Source organism: Stylophora pistillata, chromosome 9 (genome assembly GCF_964205215.1).
Source record: "Stylophora pistillata chromosome 9, jaStyPist1.2, whole genome shotgun sequence".
NCBI classification, from domain to species: domain Eukaryota; kingdom Metazoa; phylum Cnidaria; class Anthozoa; order Scleractinia; family Pocilloporidae; genus Stylophora; species Stylophora pistillata.
Genome location: NC_142527.1, coordinates 7403966 through 7424482, shown reverse-complemented (window position 1 = coordinate 7424482; position 20517 = coordinate 7403966). Strand labels below are relative to the sequence as shown.

At 37.4% G+C, this 20517-nt stretch overlaps 2 protein-coding genes and 1 pseudogene across 5 annotated transcripts; 2 read left to right on the top strand and 1 right to left on the bottom strand.

Moving 5' to 3' along the window:
• Positions 1-1595: 1595 nt before the first annotated feature.
• Positions 1596-4397, top strand: LOC148723015 (uncharacterized). 4 transcript variants are annotated; one of them, XM_088732235.1, is made up of 6 exons: positions 1599-2375; positions 2596-2699; positions 2810-2925; positions 3114-3187; positions 3306-3463; positions 3964-4397. In XM_088732235.1, exons 1-5 carry the CDS (start codon positions 1726-1728, stop codon positions 3376-3378), a joined length of 1017 nt encoding a protein of 338 aa, XP_088588361.1. In that variant the 5' UTR covers positions 1599-1725; the 3' UTR covers positions 3379-3463; positions 3964-4397. The 4 variants fall into 4 exon arrangements, with proteins under 4 accessions (XP_088588363.1, XP_088588364.1, XP_088588361.1 ...); XM_088732236.1 differs by having other exon boundaries at positions 3306-3467; XM_088732237.1 differs by lacking the exon at positions 3114-3187 and having other exon boundaries at positions 1596-2375.
• LOC148723014 (uncharacterized) lies at positions 4149-5597 on the bottom strand (annotated as a pseudogene).
• Positions 5598-7303: 1706 nt separating this feature from the next.
• LOC148723013 (uncharacterized) lies at positions 7304-14593 on the top strand. Its single transcript, XM_088734388.1, has 5 exons — positions 7304-7322; positions 9551-9979; positions 10337-10421; positions 12329-13028; positions 13817-14593. The coding sequence occupies exons 1-5, from the start codon at positions 7304-7306 to the stop codon at positions 13880-13882; spliced, it is 1299 nt and encodes a 432-aa protein (XP_088590514.1). The 3' UTR covers positions 13883-14593.
• Positions 14594-20517: the final 5924 nt, after the last annotated feature.

Sequence of the window (20517 nt, the reverse complement as noted above, 5' to 3'; positions counted from 1 at the left end):
CCTCATACAAGAAATCGAACAGTGGGTTTTGTTCATCACATGGATTTGTTTGTCTTCTCGTCAAAGGACTCATTACGCAGCGGTAAAACCAAAATGGAGGAACCAGTAAGACTGAGAGCCCTAGTCCCCTGGCCCCGAAAAATATGGATTGTAGCGAACTGTGACATTCGGAGAGCTGGTAAGCTCAATATATTTTAGGATATGTACATCTAAACGATTCACCATGATCATAAAATATTCTATTTGACCAATACACGACTTTTAGGGGTACCCCATTAAGGTACTCCATAGGTTACTCCATGGAGTAGGGCTCCGCGTTTTGTCATCTCCCTCCTGATAATGATTGTTTTTGAAAGCGTATCTCAGGGTTTCTCTCTTTCCATTTCGTTGGAAAAGAGGCTGTAATTACTTCACGTAAGAGATCTTTGTTTAAATATAATTATTTAACTAAACTGTGAACCAAATGTTGGCGAAATGTTACTAGTTCAGAAACATGTTGCTCGTGTGCGGAATAACGCTAATTAATCCAAATTTATGGTGCACAGAAATCGACAACTCCTCAAGAATACCACTTTAGACTGTGAAGCACGTGGCTACAGGAACTAACGTCGAGTGTTACATAAAGGAAACAGGAGCAAACAATCATTTACCTCCGATCTGTAATGGGTTGTGTTGTTTTAACTCAACCATTTATTTTAGGACCAAAATGATACATACAGCAAAACCGCGGGAAAGATACTGCACGTGACAATTCACGTTATGTAAACAACGTGTGACACACAAATTGTCCCATTATGTAATCGCACAATCAGATACTGTTACACAATCCTTATTGAGTTCATACTTTTCATTTGTAAATTATTGTTTAGGTTGATAAAGCTCAATTTAGGACAAAAGGAAAGAAAGATAAACTTAGTTCGGTGATTAAAACCACTGCTTTCTACAATACAACTGTATTTTACTGTTGATAAGTTTTCAACTTCCCTGCACTCTTACCAAATTTTCTTCTGTTGACGGTTTGTAATATTCAAAATTAGTTACATTCCAACCTACCAAATGAAACTCAGATGGGTGTTTTTATCGTTAATAGCTGAAACCACCCTGAGTGTCTATAGAAACACTTGGTGCTTATTTTGTGTAAGAAGGAATCGGTCGAGATGACAATTACCTCGAGTAGAGGTAAGGATTTTAAATAATTTACAAGTATTTTTTAAACACGAAGGCGCGCTATAAAAGGGCATTAGCTCCTCCCCCTAATTTTGAATTCACCCAAAAAAATAAAGATGGTGGACGATGAGGAGAACCGCAACGAACACTTAGTACTTGTTATACTCGTCAAAAGCAATAAAATATACCCAGAAACGGTCGAAAAATATCAGTAGAGTTATTTTACTGTGAGTAGTTTTGTTTGGAGTACAATATGTCCTCGTTTCGTGTAAAAAAACTTGCGTTATTACAGTCGGATTCGAATAGCCCGCCATTTTGAGACTCCCCTACCCAACAGGCTAACTGTGGGGCTATCTTTGTCGATTGTGAGTCTTCATTTTACCGGTGCAGTGGTAAGCAGTGTTCCAGTGAATTTGTGCGCCAATATGCGATATATTTGAGGCCGGATCGAGCAGTTACGCGAAGGAAATAACCGTCATTTCGCTTTGAAGTTGACTTTGAGAATTTCTGTTAGTGTGAGACCTTTTGTTGAGGTTACTCTACGATTCGACTCGGAAAATGGAAAGCTTTCCCCCTCCAGATAAAAAGAAACGTACAGAAATCAACAAACATGCAAATGCACGGCGAGATCCAGCGGAACGAAACCCACATTTCAGTCTCACAATTGAAGTCAAAAAGGATCAGCAAAGTCGTTTGGAAGCTATCAAACAGAGGCTAAGCAACGCTAAATCGGCTCTTGGTATAGATAGAAAGTCTTCTACCACGCAAAATGCTGATTTAATAGAAAGACTCCTCTCGTATTTTGAAATGATTTGTTCATCAACTGTGGAAAGTAGCTCTTCATCCATCACCAAGATTGATGTACTCGACGGGCCGAGAACTGCTCTCTCTCAATCCGTTCAGCCATCATCTAGTTCTGTTGAAGTGCGTGACCGACGAGAAACTAGAAAAAGACAGATCTATGTGGATTCTACATTGGATGATGGATGCTATGTGTGCATGAAGTCATCTTTGCAAGCACTGTGTAAATACTTCATCACAAATCCATTGTGTGAATTATGTGGTGAAGATTACACATGGGCTTCAGCTACTTTTTCAAGTCAAGGGCACGTTTGTAAGATTGAAGTTCCCTGTGTGTGCAATGACTCAGTTACTTGGCTCAGTTCTGGAGTTTTGGGACACCCTGCAAAGTACTACGCCAATGTCAGGTGAGTATAATATGTACATGACCTACTTTGCAAGTAAGCATTATCGAATACAAATATCACAGCAAAGTTTGTCACATATATCTATAACAAGTTTACAGGTGCAAGTATATCCTCTTGCATTATGTAAATTATGGCTTTCCATTCTGTTCTCTTATGTTTTATTTCTATTATTAAATTAGTATTCTCATGTCAGTGATACAATTGAAAAAAATATTTGCAGAATGGTTCATGCATTCACATGTACTGGACTTACTGAAACTCAGTATCGTGGTTTTACTGAGGCCGCTGGCATTGGCTGTGTGATGGACAAAACTATAGACACAAGTATGTGGTATATATATGATGATTTACCCCTATGATCTTTTGGTGTATGACTAAATGTAGCCCTTACTGTACCTTGCAGCTTATTGAGCAGTATAATTTTTTTTTGGCAGTATATAAAGACCAGGGATTTGGATATAGGTCTGTAGTTCAGGAATTGTGCAACAAGACCATGGCTGATGCAAGGATAGAAGTTAAAGCTACGCAAGGCTATATTGCAAGTGGGGATGTAAGTTGACATGCAACCAGCTACTTGTTTGTTGTGTGTGTTCAGTTTTGTTGAAGCTATTTGCAGTGGGCCAAATTTGAAATAACACCTTGTGCAGTCCTAGGTGATTTTATCTTCATTCAAGTTACCTTCACTTTCTTCAATGCCACCTTTCTTCCATTTATTTTTTATTCCAATTACTCTTTCAGTGTATAATAACAGATGCCAGACATGACTCAAGTAGATCAGCCATGCATTCTACAGTGACAGCTATTTCTATGAGGTAAGACGTTCCAACCGAATGCTAAGCCCCATGAATTTGGATAACTCGTGCCTCACTGTTCTGAAAGAATGTGTCTATCAACTTATCACTCGTCTTTGTCATTTTTGCCTCCCTGCAGCAACAAAAAAATTATTTCTGTCTGCAACTGGAGCCGTGCAGATGAAATCAGTCTATTTCCTTACCTCTGCTGAAAAATGTAGCACAGAATACCCCCTTACACCCTTCTTGCATGGCTTGTTTGCTGACTATGGGAAGAAGATGCAATGGAAAATTTGTGTAGGTAACCAAGATAGCTGTGCTGCTCTTGTAATAATTTATTTGATATGTTACCTGTGTGTTATCTAATAATCTAAAGGCATGAAACAGAAACAGGACTCTTACTGTTTGTTTATTAAAAAAAAAGTACTAAATCATTCAGGACATGACACATGTCATGTCATGCACTGAGTGCACTTCACATTTTAAAATTTACAAGACATTGACATTGGTGATGGTTGTTTTCCTCACTGATAAATTCATGATCAATTACATAAGTTCATGATTAATTACAACCCTTTATTATCAAGACTGAATTAATTTGAAATTAGTGTCTCTTTTTCACATTTGCATCTATTGTATTCAAGACAGTACTTGTATTTACATGTATATGATAGTGGCAATGCTTGTAGGTTTTCCATATGCCTTTCCTAGTATGTATTTGGCAGCCTGTAGGTTGTTTGCAGAAGCTCTTTAATTGTAACGATATAAGCGTACTGCTTGTTTGCATTCCTTTTCAGAGATTATGTAGCTTTGGTCTTGGAATGAGTGTATTGATGATCAAAGATGGTTCAAGGCTAAGTATTATTTTAGTTGGTTTTCCATTTTCTGTTGAAATGATTCCTTTTTTCAGTTGATGATGTTCATTCACTTCTCTTGAATGATGACATCATTTTGGATTCATATGCTCTGAAATCTTCACGACTCAGTGAAAATTATTGTAAATAGCAACTGTCCATAATCTTTATGGAGAGGAAATAAAGTGCAACCCAATTCCTTTTTTTTCTCCGAGTAGGATAAGAGCGTAAGGTACAAGCAGTGGAAGAAGAACATGGAAAATGCTGATCAGTCCCTCAAGATATTGCATAGTGGAGTCTAGAATTGTGTGAAACAATGTAACTTTTATTGTACCTTATACATTGTCATTATATAAATAAATGTATACTATTTTGGAGGGAAGTGGAAGTACTGTAATGCAGGTTTTATGAACGACGGTGACCACACTAGGGCACTCCATCAGGATTTGGCCACCGTTTTCGAACATCTTCCACAACACAGACTGGCATGACCTCTCGAACATCTCCCACGTAACATCCCAATGCTTCCTTCCAGGCTATGTAAATAGGATCGAGCCATAAACCGCGGCGGTTGAGAATTGTATAGAAACATCTATAGTCGCCCTTCCGCTTCGTGTGGTTGTTCATTCTGGGCTGGCCAAACGCTCTCAACCGTGCAGGCAGGGTCTCGCTCAATAAAACACATGGGGAAGAACGACAGTACATGCACATGTCACGCGCGACATATGCGTGAACTCCTTCTATGTGATTTGAATTTTTGCTTTCACCGGTCTCGTTCTCTTGACTAATGAGCTCGCGCTGCAGCTCGACACATGTTGCCGATGTATTTTCCTTGTCTTCGGAACCTGTGAAACAAAGCAAGATGAGAATGTTGCATGAGAACATAACCTGTTTTGACCTGGTAAAGCGCTGTAGAGGACATCGTTCGAGAACGTTGAAAATGGCGGGTAAAATATGTTTCGGCAACCTAGAAAGGCCGAGATAAGATTTTTTAGCTAGCAGTAAATGGCATACAATTCAGATTTAAAAGTATGAATAAAAAATATGGCCTTGAAATATTTATCCGCTTTGGGAGTTGCCGATCATTGGAAACAGGAGAAATTATGAATATTTATGCTTCATGGTCTGATAGTATTTTACAATACCCACTCGGATCGGACTTGAATAGAACAATTATTGGCATAGACATTGCAAATAGTGGAATAATATCAATTTGTAATCGTGTTGTAAATATGATTCGTTCAAGAGCCAACTTACCGGGCGTTGATTTTTTTTTTCGGGGTCTCTACTCGAACGATCTCTCCGTTGTTCACGGTAAGCCAACCGGTTAGCTCCTCGATTAAACTTTCCTCTAATAAAATTGTAATCTGTGAAGTACTACTTGGTGTTAGATAAAGATATTTCATTTCTGGGGCAAGTAAAGACAGGAAAGGCACATCAATTCTCGTATACCTTACCTTTCGGGTATTCAAATCGCCCGCCATTTTAAATTTGATCCGCGCACGTCAACGGTGAGTGACAAATGAGCCTTGGTCTTCCCAGGGAAGACTTCCTTTTATAGCGCGCCTTCGTGTTTAAGACGCTGAGAAATTGAATCGTATTCGTTTCCTCTTCCTTACTATTTTAATCTCTATTGATTGTTTGATTAATTTCAGTAATTACCTTGAAACTGGCTTTTCGTTTACTAATAAAAATGAATTGCAGAGAAAAGATGTGAACTCTACAACAGCATTGCGTGTCATTCTCCTCATTAGGATATCTGTTGATCGTTCAAAACTATAGTAAGAGTACACTGTGACTTCGACAGACGATCCAGAAAACGGGAAACAGCAATTATACCTCTTCTTACCTGTTCAAGGAGGATTGAGAGCAATTCCGCTAGTCTCGGTTTTTCAGGGCCAGAAGACGAAGTTGACCTAGTTCTTAGTCGAGCAGCCATATTCTCTCCTCCTGCTGACATGCATTCCATGGCAATTTGTCCCTCACTTAGCGGAAAGTTTGGTTTGAGGTGAACGAGAGGCTCAAGTTCGAGGCGCAGAGTTCCTTCTGATATATCAAACCACGCTCAAAAATACATCGCCACATGATGCATTGATTGGCTTTGGACTTCTGTAAGAAGCAGTCATTCACTTCTTAAATTTCGATAGGCACAATATAGGTTTGTTTACCTTCTTTTTTCTGGTTAAATCTAGATGTCAATCTTTTCCCGATGGGCGTGAACATTCTGGTCTGACCAGACAACAGGCTTATGTTAAATTTTTCATTACGCATCACCCACGCTCTATAATATTTCGCCATATAGTGCATTGATGGCTTTGGGCCCGACCATATTAGAGGAGGATAGATAACTACTTGGCTACCCTCTTGGGCAAGAATACTAAATAGCTAACTAGTTGAGTTGATATTTCAAAGCCACTGTTTCCAAAATGCAAGTATTTGATGTAGCTATACCGACTCGCACTCGAGTCTGCTGTGTCAGCTGGTGCAATGGTTACTTATGCAGAAATGGTTTTATTTCCAGATGTGAGCTTTTTTGGGACCGCTGCCGGGAAAAAGTGGGTGTGAAAATTGTGAATGTGCTACCTGGGCCGTAGTCTTACCACCGGTACGAGTAACGTAACAAGGCACAGTAGTCTCTGGAGAAGAAGTAGTATAATTATAAAGTTGTTGAACGTTTGCTTTTACAAACATTTCAGCGAAAGTCGTGATTTTCCAGGTTTATAAAACTTCCTTTAAGTAAAAAATATTCAAGTACTACACTTTTCTTTGTCGCACATCTGCAGTGATGTATGGCGGGCTATGCACTTTGCAGATCTTTCGGTTTTTTTTGTCCTAAAATGAGCTTTATCCCCCGAAATACCATGAAACATTAAACTATGATAATTAAATTATAATACATTAAATTATGATACATTAAATTATGATACATTAAATTATGATACATTAAATTATATTACATTAAATCATGATACATTAAATTATGATACATTAAATCATGATACATTAGATTATGATCGGAGTTAGATAATTGTTTGCTCCTGTTTCGTATGTAACACACGACCTTAGTTCCTGTAGCTACGTGCTTCATAGTCCAAGGTTTTATTTAGCGTTTTATTTCAGTAGACCCAATTTTGAATTAATTAGCGTTATATTGCACGCGAGAAACACAGACCTTTAAAGTATCGCGATTTTGTCGTGAGACTCACGATTTTCAGTTCAATCTCACGGTCCCACGACGAGACAGACAAATCTCACGATAAATATAATTTGTATAATTTCATTTATGGCTTGCTGGCATGGAGGTAAGTTTTTTGTGCCAATTCTGTGCAAATCCATAACAAACCAAGCTGTTACGTTCTTCATCCTTCTGTTCGCTGGAAACACCGTGAGTCGTCCATAACCATATATAGAACACTTGTTCCAAATTAGGTCATCATAACCAGTCTCTAGCATTTTGACACGACATATTTTCAAAATGGCGGCAATTGATGAACCTGATGAATATTTAAAGTTTATTTCTGTGTTGTTAAGGTCCACACATGTTTTAAGTAAATTATTAGCAGGAAAAAAACACTTTCTCTTACTTTAAGAGCCTGTGTTTACTTGGTTTTGTCTGCCGGTCGACCAATCTCCAGATTTTTACTGAAATCTCCAGATTTTTGGTGTTTTGAGGGTGAGAGGTCTGGAAACATGTTTCTGAACTAGCAACATTCCGCTTACATTTGAATCACGGTTCGGTTGTAGACTTATATTTAAACAAAGATCTCTTATGGGAAGTATTTCAACGAAATGGGAATAGAGAAACCCCGAGATACGCTTTGTAAACAATAATTATCAGGATGTGTTGACTATCCCACCAAGTTCTATTGCTATTGAGGGAGCAATGCAACAATTTTAGGACTGCAATTCCCTTTTGTGATACAGCAGTATGGACGGTGAGACGATATTATGTTAAATAAGCTGTAGATTGGATGTAAAATGTGAAAAAATCGAGTTTGTGTGTAACCTTTCCCCAAAAAGTCCTTTGAAGATCGAAAAAACCACACTGCGCTTTGCAAAAGCCATATTTTCAGTCGATTATTTTGTCATAGCACATAGTTAATTAGCGGGTTACTTTTGACCTATTTTTAATCTTGCTAGAAGAATGTCGGTTGAATTCAATTAGATTGCGTAAATAAACGATCAAGAGTTGCTCAAATTGCCGTGAACATGTGTTGATGTTGTTTTTCAAGATTTGGTAGTTTTTGTCGGTCCAAGTGTTTTTAATTCGTGGCGGGGCGCTCCAAGATTTGTCTGAAATTTTGAGCTTCAAAAGCGGCATTTGGTGGAAATTCAGTTATTATCGATTTTCTCGAAAATAAATCAATATTCAGTTAAACGAAGTATACAGTGCGTTGTTTCACCATAAGGCCTACCTAACTTGAGAATATGAGCCGAATCGATTTTATGGCTGTTGCCACCAAATTTTTGACCGTTGGTAACATTCGCTCTTAAGATAGAGCACGAGAGAGATGCATATTTTATTAATGTAGTTACAGCATGTTTTAAAAAAATGCATATTTTTTTATCAATAAGCAAGCAAATAGCAAAGAGATCTGCACAGTTTTTGAGAGTTGTTCCTGAGTATAACTTAGCTGTAAGTAATTAATACCTATTTTAGCCCATTACACTTTATATGTAACACTTGATATGTATTTTATCAGTGGAATAAAGACTATTTATTTATTTATTTATTCGAATTGAGTGACAGGTGTAGTTGAGAGAAGCTTTCACAGTTGCAGATTTCAAAAGGCATTCCAGACAAAAATATTGCAGTGGCCACAGATTTTTTAATGATTTTCAGAGATGAAATAATGGATTAGAAAGTGCCGTTCAAATTAGTGTTGTAGCTTTATGGCAAGGGGTGATATTTGATATTAAAGTTACCAAATATTTGAGTAAATCGAAAACTGTAAAAACACACTAATTTAGTCACCTTTGTTGATTGACAATCCGTCAATCAAATCGATTGAAACTTGTATCGTACGTTCATAAAGGATGTACCAATGTGTATGCAGACGGTCAAAGTAATTTTTTTAAACACAGTTGCAGCACGAGCTTCATACATTTTACCTATTTTGAGGCCATTTTTTTAGTGAAAACCTGAAAAACCGGGGGGTATATCTCCCTCCGGAAATAACCAAAGGAGAAACCAGTTTGTCGTTTTGAGTTTTGGGGTAGATCCTTTGAACTGGCAAAGTTTCACTGAAATCGGTGAGATGGCATGTATCACGACTGCCTGGTGCTCTCGTGGAGAAGCTCTTTATTCCGTTTTAGATCCATACGCATAGCGACAAAAGAGCGTTGTTCGTATCTGAATACATTTAAAAAGGGCTAAAGGCTCCAACAGATTTGTATGCTATTTTGCTCTGAAAAAAATAACAGTCTCGGGCTACTTTGTTTCTGCTTCTCAACTTGCTACTAGGATGTATTGGCTGACAAGGTCGATAGCTAACAGATAACCTATATCTTTGATGAATTCTACTTTCAGGTAACCTGAAGAACTTTAGTGGTTCCGGGTACAGTTTTGATAAAAATAGCAATGGTAACGGGTACAGTTGGTCTAATAGTAAAAAAAATTGTGAAAAGTTTGGATATAATCTTATTTCTATTGAGAGTCGCGAGGAATGGAACTTCCTGAATAAAACCATTCAAACAATGACAACCAAAGAATACTTCATGGGCTTGAGGAAAGATACAGCTGGGGTGTGGAGTTGGTTAAGCGATAACAGCACGGTGGATGCGTCCAAAATAGGAGAGTGGCCGTGGGCATTAGATGAGCCTAACAACGAAGAATTTAAAGAGAATTGCTCGCTAATGTACAAGGATTATCGTAAGAGTTATGGGCGCTACAATGATGTCGACTGTTTTAAACACAATAAGGAAGCAGGACTAATTTGTGAATTTATATATGAAAAAGGTAATAGACCCTCAATTTACATTACACGAAACTTAGAAAGATGGAAATAAATAGTTCAATCGTATTACGGCTCAGTCCTCTTCGGTTACACTAAGGGAAAAAAAAAATTACGCTACATAGTGTGAAGTTGGAAAAATCACTTAGGATCTTAATAGTGAGCCAATAGGAGGTTCTTGCTACACAATTTTCTGAATTATTTTAATATATTACTTTGTTAATTTATGTAATGGCATTTACTCATATATTTGTTTTTCATATAAAGATACCGCACTGTCATCACTGCTTTGTGCTCCATTGAAAAATCGATATATAATAACCAGATAACAATAATTTTTTAATTTTCTTATTTTCCTTCAGAGGAAAAATCAGCGAAAGTGACGGCGTCCACCATAACAGGTAACTGGCGGTGTTGTAACAGTGGAAGGCTTGACATGTCCAACAAGTTTGTTTAAATGATCATATAAATCAGTGCTGAATGTAGGAATAAATTGATTACAACAACTTCTCCCGACCTACTCCCGATATCACCATTCCATTTTTTTTCTTTTTTATCACCATCATCAGTATCATTATCGTTAATTTAGGAGTATTTGTACAATTTTTATAGCTCGGAACAACGTTATTTCTTTTTATTGTGAATGCTAACACTGAATAACTAACTTTGGTTTCATTTTCCTCTTTAAGACCGAGTGATAAGTCCCAGACATCAAAAACTGCTTGGTTTAAATTTTATTTACAACTGCGACAGGAAGTCAGTAAGAATTCCGTTCAATTATTATTCAATGCTTGGCACCTCATAAAACAGACCCCCCCCCCCCCCCCCCCACCCATTTTGTCTTTCTAATGAGGTTTTAAGATCCCACTCAAACTTGATATAAATCAGTATTAGATACTGAGACGAGTCACTTTGGATCATAGCAGTGAGCCAAGAATTAAAAATCCTTTCATCTTGATTTCTCTACCACCGACGGATAAATCCCAGGCATTGAAAACTGTTCCGGTCAAGCAATCACCTACAGCTACCTCGGAGACTCACTTGGAACACTTTTCAAGTAAACCAGTATCGACCCTAAAACACAATACCATTATTGATCTTTCTATGAAGGTTTTGAAATCTCATTGTAAGTCAATTATCTTCATTTGGAACGAATAAACTCAAAATGATACAGGTCTATGCCTTTAACGAATACTAGCTTCCCCCTTTTCTGTAAATAAGATAACAAAATTCAAATGAGGATGTAGGAAAAGGCTAAAATAAATGAAATTAAAACATTTTCAAAGTGTTGCATCGAAGCTTTTAGCTGCATCCCTTATCTGAGACACGTTTTTTTTTGTTTTTCTTTTTTTTCACATATGTATAAAGGTATCACGTTTGGGAATACCATCACTGACAATCTCTTGGTAGACGATCTAAATACCAGAAAGCCTCATTTGGTTATAATTGTGGCAGTGCTAATAACCATTTTCATTCTAATCCTTGTGATTGCTTTTCGACTACTGTTCTTTCGAAGACAACGGAGGCACAGTAAGCAATGTAAGGGTTTTCATGGTGTTTTCATCTGTTTTTCATCGAGGTTTTTATATACCGTGGAAATACTCCTTTTAACCTGCTTTTTACATAACTGTCGCTTTCTTTACACTTTAACTTGCAATTGAGTGATCCATATTATCAAACAGCTGTGAAAAGCTGCATGTGTCTATCATCCCCATTACATGTAGTTCCAATAATTACAGCAGTTTATTCATTATTGTAGTGTTGAAATTTTGACAATGCTTTGAAAAAAACACACTTGCCATAAGTTTCCTATTTTTTTTTTTCATTTCTGTCAACACTAACACCGACAACAATGGAGAAATTTAACTGGTCACACGATGTTTGGGCATTACTATGGCAATGACATAAGCATAAGTAAGTTGATGCTAGATAAAGTGATCTGTAGTTATCCATATTCTCATTATTTTTGCTAATTAATGAGTTTATCAGATAAAAGGTTCCCTTTACGGTTCAGGTTATATTTAACAAACCACTGTCCCGGAAGCTATTATTACAGGAAAAATGAGTAGAGAAAATTGATCAAATAGAAAGGGAATTGAAATGGGTATCACCTTTACTCTGACAATTAAGGATTTAACAGTCCTGAAGTTACAGATACCCATGACAGTCATATTTGCGTATAACGGCCTTCCTCACAAAGTTAGGCTCAGAGACAAAGTACGGTCGGTTTACATTGCTAAGCCCTGAAAACAGTAGAAAAATTATCACAATCAAACACAAATTGGAAATTGTTTGATACGCAATTTAGAACATAAAATTTTAGTAAGGCCTAAATTTTTGTGTCATAGATGACGTTTAGGCGAAGATCGTGTCATCTGTACCTACGAAAAGCCTTCGAGCGCCGCACAGACATCAGTCGACACTGTCCTTGTTCAACAAACACAGAACTCCACTGAGCTTACCGTTCACCTGACCCTTTCACGAACGGAATCTGACCTTGCCACCTACGAGACATTGAGCGACTGCCAAAAGGAGTGCGAGTATGATGACATTGATGACACTCGTCCAAAGTCGAGAAAAGTCAGCGACGAGTATTTAGATATTCAGGAAAGAGCGCGAAAAAACACAATTGTGAGTGGTGAGAGAGGAATAAAGCAGCCACCTAGTTTTCATGGTGAAAAGGAAGAAAACAAGGATCATTTTTACGCTGTGGTACATAAACAAAGAAAAGGCAGAGCCCGTTCTGTAGCAAGCGCCCTCGAAAAAACATCAGGCGGCCGTGCAGCTGTTGACAACACAAACAAGAAGGATGATGTTTACGCTGCAGTTCTCAAACAAAAAAAAGTTAGTGCCCGTTCTGAAGCGAGCACCCTAAAAACATCTCCGGGCCGCCCTCAGAAAGGAAAAAGTGGGCTACCAGTGAACCGGGTGTCCTATGTAGGGATTGAAGACTACACAAAGACCGCCATGAATGAGACACCCCAAGCTGGCGAGAACGCAAAATACTTGTATGCAGTTGTTGACAAGACAAACAAGAAGAAGAAAGCGCCACAGGTAATAAATTTTACCAACTCTAATAAGAGTTATCTTCATGGTTACATGTACCTACCTACTCCAGTGCTGATTGTTTTAAGAAACCAATATAGATATAGTTCCTCTCTCGATTCATAATATATACAAGCGTGCAGCTAAAGCACGGCAACTGAACAATTTTTTGAGTATCCTCTGAAAAATACCAACGTCTTACTAACCGAGCGTAAGGGCCGTACTAAGGATATTATCCCGTGTGGGAGTACGGACCATGCAAAGACAAAAACAAAAACGTACAACCGAGAGTCACTACTCCTAAGTACGAATTGAGATAGCGACCTTAGTGAATAGCTTATTCTAAGGCACTCGAACCGAACTAGTTTAATTTGAATTTGCCGGCCTTCGTAACCGAAAAACACGGCTAATGATCGTTACCGTGGAAACGGTTCGCACGGTGCATGCATGGTAAAGTACAGACCAAATTAGAACCAAATCAGAACGCTCAGATTCAACTCAGGACTACCTTGGGATATAAAATATATGAACATAAAAACAAACAAAAAAAAAAAAACGATAGAAAACAAAAAAGAAAACAAAAGCAAAAGAAAAAGGAGACAAATGAAAGCAGAGTAAAATAAAACCTTAATCAATAACAAAATAAGACATGACTGACCGGGTCGAACCATTTGTTGGTTTTTTTATTTTTTGATTATTTTTATTCACTGCTGTGTTGCCATCGTTATTCAGTGTCGCTGGTTTCACCAATCGACTGTAAGATATCATTTACGTTATTCGTTTGATGTTTGATTCAGGTGCCCGCTCCCTACCGTAGTCTTGTGTACCCAGTTCTGGTCCATTCCCAAGAAAACAGCGCCTAGCTTGTCAAAGGACAGTCCCAAACATTATACGCCCACAATGATAACGTCAAGACAGCAAGCGTGAAGATATCACAGCAGAGTCTTGAGGAAACAAAGGGAAGGGGGTATTAGTGAAGTCTATTTGTTTCCAATCCCAAAAATGATTTAATGATAAACATATAAATTTCGCTCAAAACTTAAAGAAAGTATTAACATATCCGGCATTATTGTGCAGACGGTGATCAGTAATCATTTGTTTTGTCACTTCAAATACCGGACTATTTTGGTAAAAACAATTTTAAATGGATTGTACCGTGATGATTGTAACAACATCAAATGTCGTGTGCCAGAATACTTGGGAAAAATCGGTATTACCCAATAGTTTAAATAGTAATAAGTTCGAAATCGACGTTTCGTATATAGGCCTACTGGAGGAAAAAAAATTAAAAGTTCAATGTTCTTTGCACTTGGTATTTGGTTTCATAGAAGAGGGCAGATTTCGCTCCGCATAGCGTCGAGATATCGAGTAAAGTGTAAAAATTTGTTAATATCCCGAAAGATTTTGTCCTTTAAAAAATTGGTCCTAAATTCTCGAGTTCTGATGATATTTAATTAAACTACAGCGTTTACTGTGTCAAAATGTATTACCCGTTTGGCGTTTGTATTGCAAATACCACGTAATGGTCTATCATAAACACAAAAAACGCTGAATAAATTAACAATTTGATTTAATGAGTGAGAAATACTTTATGATATAATTAGAGCATTTGGTATACACATTTACCCTGCTAATCAAAATGAAACAACTATCTACCAGTAAATGTTGGATGGAAGGGTATTCCAGCAAGGTTTTATGTTTTATGTTTTTGTGTTTTATGTTTAACATATGTAAAATAAATAATGCTTAATCACTAACCATTGAAATCCAACGAATCACTTATCCTTTAAACTTGACCATCACTGTGAAGAATATTTAGTGATACCAGCTCGGCTAACGCAGCTTTCAAACGTCAGGCATGCGCGAGGGAATCAATTCTGGCCGGCAATGCGCCAATTTCCCACGCCAAATGTGAAAGGACAACAACAACTGAAAATGTGCCAAATGTGAAAGGAAAACAGCAACTGCCCAGCAAAATGCAAAGTTGAAACGTTCATAGAAATATGTTAAAGGAGACAAAACTAGGGGAAAAAGAGTTGTACCCTTTTAAAACATCGTGACTTATGGGCTTGACTGGTTTGTAACTTGTGCGAGACAGTTTGGTTCTACCACCCTAAAAGCATGCCACATGCGCAAACATTTGACCACTGTGTTCACTCAGCTGCGCCTTGTAAGCCACTTTTTTTTTTTTCACCATATTTCGTGGTTATCAGTGATCTATTACTAAACAGAGGTACAGCAACGTGGCGTTCATTTGCAAATTAGATAGCCATGGCTACAAAGTTTCCTAAAAAGACATGCAGAAACGCGTATCAATTTGTAGCAATAGCATACTGAGTTCTCGAGATAAGAATCGGTCGCATTTTACTATCCCAATAGACAAAGGGATGAAAACTGCGTTGCGATTGCATGAAAATTCTCAAAGTTGACGGGGGCTAAGTGTGATATTCGACACTGTGCTGTAGAATCACAACAAGTTCTTATAACAACCTTCTAATTGCATCTTAAGCCGATCCTCAGTTTTAATATTCGTCAATTTTGTGTTAAGTTCTAAGTGGGTTGGCCGTTGTCTTTGTCCTTAACGGTTGGCCGATTGACGCAGGTCTTATCGTTCTTTCGATAAAAAAAAAATATCCTGCTTCGGTGAAACTCTGAAATCTAGAATAAAGAAATGATTAAAATTTACTTTCTTCGAAATAAAAGTCAGCTGAGATTTTTTAATTTATTTTTCAAGCGATTTGGTGATTCTTCAAAACCGGTAGTTTTCCATGGCTCAGGAGTCGACCCTAACGCGAAGCAAAGAAAAAATACAAATGAAGAAACTCTTACATTCAGAATTATTAACGTACATATTAAGTGCCTTGCATAAAAAAATACCAATACATCGAACTAAAATTATTTGACGGAGAGTTTCCAACCGCCGGCAAAGCATTCGGGTGATGATCATATATAACTGGTCAGCGGTGAGTTGGTCAGGACGGACGTTACTTTACGAGCTCCGCTAATCTTAATCAAGTTTGGATAATTTTTCGTTTCGTTTTGGATAATTTTTCGTTTCTTTTTTTCTCGATCGTTTTTCTTTTTTTGCTTTCTGAGAGATTCAAGAATGCCTGAGTCTGTTACTAGCCTCAAGAGAGAGAACAGTAAGCTTAAAGATCAACTGTCTGTCATGGCGGATGAGATTGCTAAGATGAAGGAGATGCTGCTGGAGCAGTCAAAAAAACCTGCAGCGACTAATGACGAAGTAGAGCAAAGCCTAGAATTCATGAGTAAAGAATATGATGACTTTGAGCGATTCAGGGTCTCTGCTGGTAAAGAACTTGATCGCTTAGGTGCCATGCTTGATGAGATTGCTGTTGAAGTTAACAGAGTTTCCAGGAGCATCGATGAATTTCAAGAGTACAGTTATCAATATAATGTTAAGATTGTTGGTGTCCCTCAATTGAATCAAGATGAATCCTTGGCCTCTACGAGTGAGCTATGTGAGGCGATTTCAATATTGATCTCCTCAAATCTGAAACTTCCGATTACTCCCAAAATTTTTTGTTATCTTTACAATGTTATTCGTTCTTCCCGGAATTCTGATAGACAATAACCTCTCTTGGAAGTATCATATTGATTATATCTCATCTAAAGTTAGTAAAGGAATTGGTATAATTGCCAGGTTAAGACATCTTGTCCCATTTGCCACACTTCTTAACATCTACCGCTCCTTAATTGAACCCTATATCTCTTATGGTCTGATTGCCTGGGGACAAGCTGCTAACACTCATTTAAATAAGGTTCTCATTTTACAAAAACGTGCTCTACGACTAATGTATTTTGCGGATAGCAAAACTCATAGTGCCCCGCTATTTGTTAACTCCAGAATCTTACCAATATCTATGCTCTATTCTCATTTGGTTTCCTCTTTGATGCATGACATTGATAATCACCGTGCCCCGTCTAATATTTCTATGCTCTTTCTCCACTCCGAGCAGGTTCATCACCATTTCACAAGATTTTCAGCAACGGCTAATCTATACGTTAATGCGTCTAGAACTAACCAACTTTTATTTTCTTTTGCTAGAATAGGTGTAAGATTGTGGAATAGCATCCCAAAAGAACTTCGTATTAAAAACAGAACCCCGTTTAAGCGTGAACTTAAAAATCGCCTGTTAAAACTTTTAATAATAATAATAAAAATAATAAAATCTTTATTACCGTGTCAATGTATTTAGCTCATAGAGCTAATTGGGGACACCTACTTTTACAAAATTAATAAAAAAAACTATGTACAGTATCATAATAAGTAACAATACAGCCGATAAACTATGCATTAAAATTTTAAAATATTTAGAAATATCAACAGTGTTCAGATAACATAGAAATACTTGTACCATGCAGATAATTTAAAAAAAGAAAAAAAAAAAAAAAAAAAAAAAAAAGAAAAAATCACGTGCTGCAAAGATTGCAGCAGTTGCCACTGTCTTCCACTAGGCTTACCAGGTCAACTCTACGGATTCTAGTTTTAAAGATACTAAGGCTTGGTAGTTCACGCATACCATTTTCTAATTTGGACCAAATATATGGTCCTTGATACCTTAGTGTGTGTTTACCATAGCGTATAGTGTTAAATCGTGGTATTTCAAAGTCACTATTCCTAAGGTTATAACGAGTACCCTTTCGAGTAAATATCTCAGATATGTAGCTGGGTACTAGATCGTTCTTTACTTTATACATTAGTGTTGCTATGTCCTGTAAGCGTCTATTATGAAGCGTAGGTAACTTAGCACGCTTAAGAAGTTCCTCATATGTCTCTGTTGTTGTTTTGAAGACCGCACGCAGGGCTCGCTCTTGGATGCGTTCGATTTTGCGCCCATCTGAAGATTTACAAAAGTTCCAGACTAAATGACAGTATGTTAAATGTGGCATTATAGCTGTTTTATACAGTATGAGCTTAGCTTGGCATGGTATTAGGTTACGCAAGCGCATGAGGACTCCTACTTTCTGGCTGGCTTTAGTGCATATTTCGCTAATGTGTTGTGTAAATTTAAGGTTCTTGTCTATATTTACTCCTAATAGCTTGATTTCTTCAGTTTTCCTGATCGTGTCATTGGCGATGGTGAGAACGCTGCCCTTCTTATCTGCATCTATGTTTCTTGGGTTAATCGTAAGAGACTGAAACTTATCTGGATTTGCCAAGAGGAAGTTGTCCCTATACCATAACAGTGCTTGTTGACCCTGAGTCACTAGAGCAGATTCGACTTCTTCATAGGTTTTTCCTGTCACATATAATTGGTGGTCATCAGCATAGAGCGTAAGGTTTGAGTCAGGGATATGAAATGCCATATCATTTTTGAACATGTTCCAGAGGAGAGGGCCAAATGACGATCCCTGAGGACAACCACGTTCCATAATTCTCCATTCACTCGTGTGGCCATTTATTTTTACTCTGTTTAGCCTGCTATCAAAAAATGATCTAATCAGTTCAAGTGAACTGCTATTAAAACCGTAGGCATCCAGCTTTTTTAGAGTGAGTGAATAGCTTAACGAGTCAAATGCTTTACTCATGTCAGCAGATAATATTGTTACCAGCTCTTTTCTGTCCACTGCAGACCTCCAGTCTTCAATCAACATCAGCAGGGTTGTCTCACAGCTGTGTTGTTTTCTATAAGCTGTCATCCTGTGGTACAGAGCAGGGTCATAATGTCTGGTCACTTGTTTGCTTAGTAAATGTTAGTAAAATCTTAGTAAAATCTTGTCCACACATATAAGTGAAGTGATTGGACGATAGTTCGATTTGTCTTGTCTGTCTCCCTTTTTAAATACAGGGGTCCATTCGCCTTTCTTCCATTCAGATGGCCACTCGCCTAAGTCAATGCAGTTATTGTAAAGTCTAGTCAGGGATGGTGCAATTCCTTCAGCCACTCCCTTAAAGAGTTTTGGTGGTGCTGTCACATCCCACCCATACGACTTTCTTACATTGAGATTTTTAAGAGCACACTGCACTTCCTCTTTGTTAAATTCTTTGAAATGAAATTTATTCCCCTTGTAACCGCTTTCAATAGCCTTGACACTACTGTGGTTCCTATGATCATTCTCGGTTAGGCTGGTGATATGATTGCCTCCTATATTCGCTGCCACCGTATTAAAATGGCCTGCTAGGAGTTCAGCCACCACAGTTTGGTCTTTCTCGACCTCGCCATCTTCAGTTTTCAAACATATAGCATTGGTGTCTTTTGTCTTTGTACTGATGAATGGCCTGAATGTGTTAAAAAACTCGCTGGGCTTAGATTTCAGCTCTTTCAGAAATGTTGATATACGCTGCTCAGAAATTTGTAAATATCTCTTGATAAAGTAACTCTTCGTTTAAGTCTTGTTCAATTGTATTTTATATCTTGATAACTTTGCAATTGATTATTTAATTATTCAACGGACTTAATTTTATTTTATTTTATTTAACAATTGTATTTTTATTTAATGATTATCGTTGTTTAATTGTATCGGTATGTGATCATTAGCAGAGACAGCACTTGTTTTAGAAGGGTGGCCCGCCTAGAATAGCTTGCTAATTGCGGGTCACCTAGGACTGTGATAATATTGTATTGCTAACAAATAAATAAATTGAAAAATTGAAAATTGTATAAATCAAAATTTTTTTTAAAGGAGCACTCTTATGAAACCGCCCTATAATTTGAAAACCCGAAAAATTCAGTTCTTTCTCGTGGCTAATTTTCAAAAGCAGTATTTTGATCGTCTATACTGCTTTTTATAACACTAAGACTAAGACTATTTCACTAAATTTCACGAGGTCTCTGCATAAATATAAAGGTGTGTTGAGTAATCCACGTCACAATGGGAGGGACCGTGACGTAGATTACTCATTTGATGCGCCGTGATCGTAGCTAATTTTCAAAACCAGTATTTTGATCGTATATATTGCTTTTTATAACACTAAGACTAAGACTATTTCACTAAATTTCACGAGGTTTCCGTATAAATATAAAAGTGTGTTGAGTAATCTACGTCACAATGGGAGGGACTGTGACGTAGATTACTCATTTGACGCGCCGTGATCGTAGCTAATTTTCAAAACCAGTATTTTGATCGTATATATTGCTTTTTATAACACTAACACTAAGACTATTTCACTAAATTTAACGAGGATTCTGCATAAATATAAAAGTGTGTTGAGTAATCTACGTCACAATGGGAGGACTGTGACGTAGATTACTCATTTGACGCGCCGTGATCGTGGCTAATTTTCAAAACCAGTATTTTGATCGTATATATTGCTTTTTATAACACCAAGCCTAATTCAATTTCAGTAAATTTTACGAGGTTTCTGTATAGATATTAAAGTCTGTTGAGTAATCTACGTCACAATGGGAGGGACCGTGACGTAGATTACTCATTTGACGCGCCGTGATCGTAGCTAATTTTCAAAACCAGTATTTTGATCGTATATATTGCTTTTTATAACACTAAGTCTAAGACTATTACACTAAATTTTACG

What these genes read in the sequence shown, in the direction of transcription:
- LOC148723015 (XM_088732235.1), top strand. Translation starts at nt 1,726, where the DNA reads ATGGAAAGCTTTCCCCCTCCAGATAAAAAGAAACGTACAGAAATCAAC. An exon ending in AAGTACTACGCCAATGTCAG is followed by an intron (nt 2,376 to 2,595) that starts GTGAGTATAATA and finishes AAATATTTGCAG; the next exon opens with AATGGTTCATGCATTCACAT. An exon ending in GTGACAGCTATTTCTATGAG is followed by an intron (nt 3,188 to 3,305) that starts GTAAGACGTTCC and finishes GCCTCCCTGCAG; the next exon opens with CAACAAAAAAATTATTTCTG.
- LOC148723013 (XM_088734388.1), top strand. An exon ending in AGGCTTGACATGTCCAACAA is followed by an intron (nt 10,422 to 12,328) that starts GTTTGTTTAAAT and finishes TCATAGATGACG; the next exon opens with TTTAGGCGAAGATCGTGTCA. An exon ending in AGAAGAAGAAAGCGCCACAG is followed by an intron (nt 13,029 to 13,816) that starts GTAATAAATTTT and finishes TGTTTGATTCAG; the next exon opens with GTGCCCGCTCCCTACCGTAG.